The sequence below is a fragment of the Rosa rugosa genome, chromosome 6 (assembly GCF_958449725.1).
Source record: "Rosa rugosa chromosome 6, drRosRugo1.1, whole genome shotgun sequence".
In the NCBI taxonomy this organism is placed as follows: Eukaryota; Viridiplantae; Streptophyta; class Magnoliopsida; order Rosales; family Rosaceae; genus Rosa; species Rosa rugosa.
In genome coordinates this window covers 38,372,939-38,377,948 of record NC_084825.1, presented here as the reverse complement: position 1 = coordinate 38,377,948, position 5,010 = coordinate 38,372,939, and the positions used below count along the sequence as shown (strand labels likewise).

The following is a 5,010-nucleotide window of genomic DNA, read 5'->3' as shown; positions in this document are numbered from 1 at the left end:
TGTGTAAGTATTTCACACAGATTTCCGTGGTTATTCTGCTTATAATTAGCAGATTGATCAAATTTGGCCATTGTTCTCATATAAGTATTTCACACGGATTTCTGTGGCAAAATAATTCCGAAGAAAATTATTATCAATAAAAATAAAAGCTAATGACTAATTATTTATTTTCAAAAAATAAGGGCGGGCTTATCAATTTATTCCCGCTCAATATTTGAATATTCCCACAGATTACTGTGGATACTGTTGTAAAAAAAGAAAAAAAAGGATAACACACGGACATCTTACATTTGCTAAAAATGTATTTCAGACAGATTTTTGTACGTATTATAAATTAGTTTATTTAGAAATCGTTAATTTTTTTATGTTATGTGATTTATGGAGGGACGGATTTCTGTTACAATAAGTTTTTGGTACAGATTACTGTGTGAAATAAATATCAGTAATGGATGTCTGTGTAAAAACTAAAACCTTTTCACACGGATATCCGTGTGAAAAGAACAATTAGCTACAAAATTCCGTGTGAAAAAGTATAGGTGTATATAAGGTTGACCACTTATTTGATATCGAAATAACGGCGGATTGAGTTAATTTTTTTACACAATACCTATTAATACACTATAAATTGATAGGTAATGTCAAATTTATTGATTTTCAATTTTTATTTTTTGGTTCGCACAAAATTCTTATATGTCTACTAATGTGGTATAACTAGTTTATTAGTTGTAAATAAAAGTATACCTTCCATGAGCAACAATGCGTAGGAAATAGACTTTATCAAAATCGACCGTAGGATGTTATCATGATAAGAATAAATGGTTGTGTTCAAAATTTCAGCTATTTTCGTCGTCGTTTGGGTTTCGATCTAGTAGGTCAACCCTAAACTTTAAATACTACATAAAACTAATATGCTCATAACCGCTCACTCGTAACTTATTTTTTTGATCTGTAAACTCTCATGCTCTCAGGGGTAGAAGCTATATCAACTAATGTAAAAATTTCTGAAATTTTATCTCCTCAAGGATCGGCTCCCCTTTGGGAAGTAGAAGCGTTAAAAGGGTTGACCGGTTTTTGGTACAGACATCTGTGTGAAATGAGTAACACACACGGATATCTGTGTGAAATGTTAACACGGAAATCCGTGTGAAAAGAACCATTAGCTACAGAATTCCGTGTGAATAACTCTATTAGCTACAGAATTCCGTTACAATAAGTTTTTAGTAAAGAAAAGTATACCTTCCATGAGCAACAATGTGGAGGAAATAGACTTTATCAAAATCGACCGTTGGATGTTGTCATGATTAGAATAAATAGTTATGGTCAAAATTTCAGCTATTTTTGTTATCGTTTAGGTCTCGATCTACTAGATCAACCCTGAACCCTAAATACCACATAAAACTAATATGCTCATAACCGCTCATTCGCAACTTATTTTTTCGATCTGTCAGCTCTCATACTCTCATGAATATGAGGTATACCAAATAATGTAAAAATTTTGAAAAGTTTATCTCCTCGTGGTTTTACTCCTCTTAGGCAAGTATATGTGTATATAAGGTTAACCACTTTATTTGATATTGAAGGAACGGCGGATTGAGTTAATTTTTTTACACAATACCTATTAATACGCTATAAATAGATGGGTAATGTCAAATTTATCAATTTTCAATTTTTATTTTTTGGTTCGCACAAAATTCTTATATGTCTACTAATGTGGTATAACTAATTTATTAGTTATAATGAAAAGTATACCTTCCATAAGCAACAATGCGTAGGAAATAGACTTTATCAAAATCGACCGTAGGATGTTATCATGATAAGAATAAATGGTTGTGTTCAAAATTTCAGCTATTTTCGTCGTCGTTTGGGTTTCGATCTAGTAGGTCAACCCTAAACCTTAAATACTACACAAAACTAATATGCTCATAACCGCTCACTCGTAACTTATTTTTTTGATCTGTAAACTCTCATGCTCTCATGGGTAGAAGTTATATCAACTAATGTAAAAATTTCTGAAATTTTATCTCCTCAAGGGTCGGCTCCCCTTAGGGAAGTAGAAGCGTTTAAAGGGTTGACCGGTTTTTGGTACAGACATCTGTGTGAAATGAGTAACACACACGGATATCTGTGTGAAATGTTAACACGGAAATCCGTCTGAAAAGAACCATTAGCTACAGAATTCGGTGTGAATAACTATATTAGCTACAGAATTCCGTGTGAAAAACTCTATTGCTACAGAATTCCGTTACAATAAGTTTTTAATACAAAATTATCTGTGAAATGAGCAACACACGAATATCTGTGTGAAAAGAAAAATTAGCTACTAAATTCCGTGTGAAAAAAATAGAATAGAGACAGAATTCCGTGTAAACAATAATTAACATGACAGTTATATATTACCGAGATAAATACACACGAAAATCAGTGGTAAATATATATGTATCTCACACGGATTTTCGTGATAAATTTATTCCCGCTCAATTTTTTGGAACAAATTCAATTTCCCTCCCCTAGTAGTATTACACACGAATTTCCGTGGATTTCTGAGGTACATACACACGGATATCCGTAGCAAAGGTAAATGTATTTCACAGGGATTTGCGTGGAAATTCCGCTTATACCCAACAAATTGCAATCGAATGATAGTTATTGGGTTACCGTGGTAAATTCACACGGATATCTGTAGTAAATGCAAATGTATTTCACACGGATTTTCGTGTGAAATACTATAAACACACAGATTTCCGTGCATAATGCTGCTTAAAACCAGAAAACACTTAACCAAAATCTAAAGCCTCCTCCGAATTGATCTCTCATGTCTCCCTCTCTCTCTCATCTCCTCCACCCACTGCCCCCTCCCCCACCCGATCATCAATCAGACATTCAGACTTCAGTTCCTTTCTTCCTCAATCATAAATCCACTTTCGATTTCGATCCGATTCTTCTGGGGCGAAGTGTCGAACTCCCTATCTTGAATCTGCCTCTTCTAGAAGCACCATGTGCTCAAGGCCAAGGATGAGAAGGCCCTCCTCGTCTGTGCGAAGCCAGTCGCCGTCTTTGGGCTCAGGTAATGATGGATCTCCGAGTAACTGAATAGTTTGAGTTGATTTTGTAGTTGCTGTGAAGTATGGGATTATAGATCTAAGTGCTAAATCAATTATGTGATTTTTTTTGTTACAGAAACCTGGAGGTGATCCCATGGTGTCGGTTGGTGTTGATATTGTCCACTGGAGTGTTGATATTGTCCACTACAATTTTCTTTAATTTGATTGCAGTATGACTCAGTATATGCATGAATTGAATGGCTGAGCTTTTTTAGCTTGATATAGCTAATACAAGGTTTAATTCTATCTTCAGTATGGCTGAGCTTTGATTGCATCAGTATGACTTGGTTTTCGATATGTCCTTGTGATTTCATTTCGGTGACGGCGCTGGGTTTGGGCGACAGGGTTTATGCTAAGATTTCTAGGGTGGATATGGAGGAGCGTCCGCAGAGATTGGATGGAATAGGACAATCCCAATCTGGAGGTAGAACCAAATTTGTGTTTCGTTTTATTTCTTGCGGTGTGTTATTTACAGTTGACAAGTCTAGTGATTTTTGCAGGTCTCATTTTGGAACCTATTGATGTTCTACTGCAAAGACGGGAGCAAAAGGCATTTACAAGGGTATGGTAAATTACTGTCCTTCGTGTCAAAGCTCAAAGTGGCTTACATTTATCAATATCATGCAGCCACTTCAATGCATGTCAAAGCTCAAAGGCACATATTTAATATATATGATCTTGACATATATAATGACACGTATTTAATATATATAATCTAGACATATATAATATCATCAGTATAGTCTGATCGTAGGAGGACCTACTAGTTGATCATGTTGGTTTTCCTTATATGTTTGCCCACTTTGCTTTTCCTATGTTCATTTCCATTGGGTAAATTCAGCATATGGTTACCGCATTTTTGATTGCCAACGTGAAGATTATATTTTCCTTAAGAATGCTTTCAATCGATCAAGATTATAGCATCTTTGTTGTTCATATCTTATCCAGCCACATTTCACATTTGCTGTAAGTACACTTCCAGATAAGATCATAATGTTTATACTCCATCTTCTGGTTAACATTTATCTATATATTTTCCAGGTTCGTTCTGCAACCATTATTTCCTGCGGAGGCTAGCAATGATTGGAAGGGGCCAATATGATGCTGCCTATGATATAGGTCAGTTAACTATATTTTTTCAGAAACATATATTTACCCTGAAGACTGCATTTTGTACTTCAGGTGATACAAAATTTTGGATTGAGATCTTGTGGGTCAGTCTCAGAAACTAAATAGGCAATATCTTGTTGTATTTCTGGTTATGTTCAAAGTTTAGTAATGTGTGTTGGAGTTGGTTTGTTTCTTTAGAAAGTGAAACTCATGTGTGGATTCAAATGACTCTTGCTTGACAGGGAACTTGATGTATGCTCATTCTTGGACAAGGATTATGTTGTAATCTTAGTGATATTCCACCTTGAACAACAATGTATACTAGGAATGTAAAGAACATCTTGCTATGAATGTAAAGTTTATTCATGTTCGATTGAGTTGTGGATTTGTTCACTTGATTGTAAATATTTGAAGTGAATTTATTGTACAGAAATCAAAACTATTATTATGTTTGGGTTGCAAATTAATTAGCAGAAATATTTTTTTTTAAAATGCTGTCACTATTACACACAGAAATCAGTGAGAATTAGGGTACATAGATCTCACACAGAAATCTGTGTCAATAAGGTTATAGGTTTTGACACAGAAATCCGTGTGAAATAGAGTTGGTAACAGAAATCCGTGTGAAATACAGTTTATACATTTAGCACAGAAATCCGTGTGAAATAGAGTTGTTCACACGGATTGCGTTCCATTGCGGTAATTTATATTTATGGAATTATAGTGGGGCCCACGTAAGTATTTCACACAGACAACATAATCCGTGTGAGATGAGTACATATTTGACACAGAAATCCGT

General features: G+C 34.8%; 1 protein-coding gene across 7 annotated transcripts; it reads left to right on the top strand.

Moving 5' to 3' along the window:
* Nucleotides 1-2,750: 2,750 nt before the first annotated feature.
* On the top strand, nucleotides 2,751-4,661 carry LOC133718921 (uncharacterized). 7 transcript variants are annotated; one of them, XR_009850663.1, is made up of 6 exons: nucleotides 2,755-3,064; nucleotides 3,178-3,271; nucleotides 3,355-3,525; nucleotides 3,602-3,663; nucleotides 4,143-4,220; nucleotides 4,454-4,661. XR_009850663.1 is itself a non-coding variant. In XM_062145796.1 (5 exons), exons 1-4 carry the CDS (start codon nucleotides 2,995-2,997, stop codon nucleotides 4,201-4,203), a joined length of 369 nt encoding a protein of 122 aa, XP_062001780.1. In that variant the 5' UTR covers nucleotides 2,751-2,994; the 3' UTR covers nucleotides 4,204-4,220; nucleotides 4,454-4,661. The 7 variants fall into 7 exon arrangements, 2 of the variants coding, with proteins under 2 accessions (XP_062001780.1, XP_062001781.1); XR_009850664.1 differs by having other exon boundaries at nucleotides 2,756-3,064; nucleotides 3,178-3,336; nucleotides 3,446-3,525; XM_062145796.1 differs by lacking the exon at nucleotides 3,178-3,271 and having other exon boundaries at nucleotides 2,751-3,064; nucleotides 3,602-3,668.
* The last annotated feature ends 349 nt before the right edge of the window (nucleotides 4,662-5,010 follow it).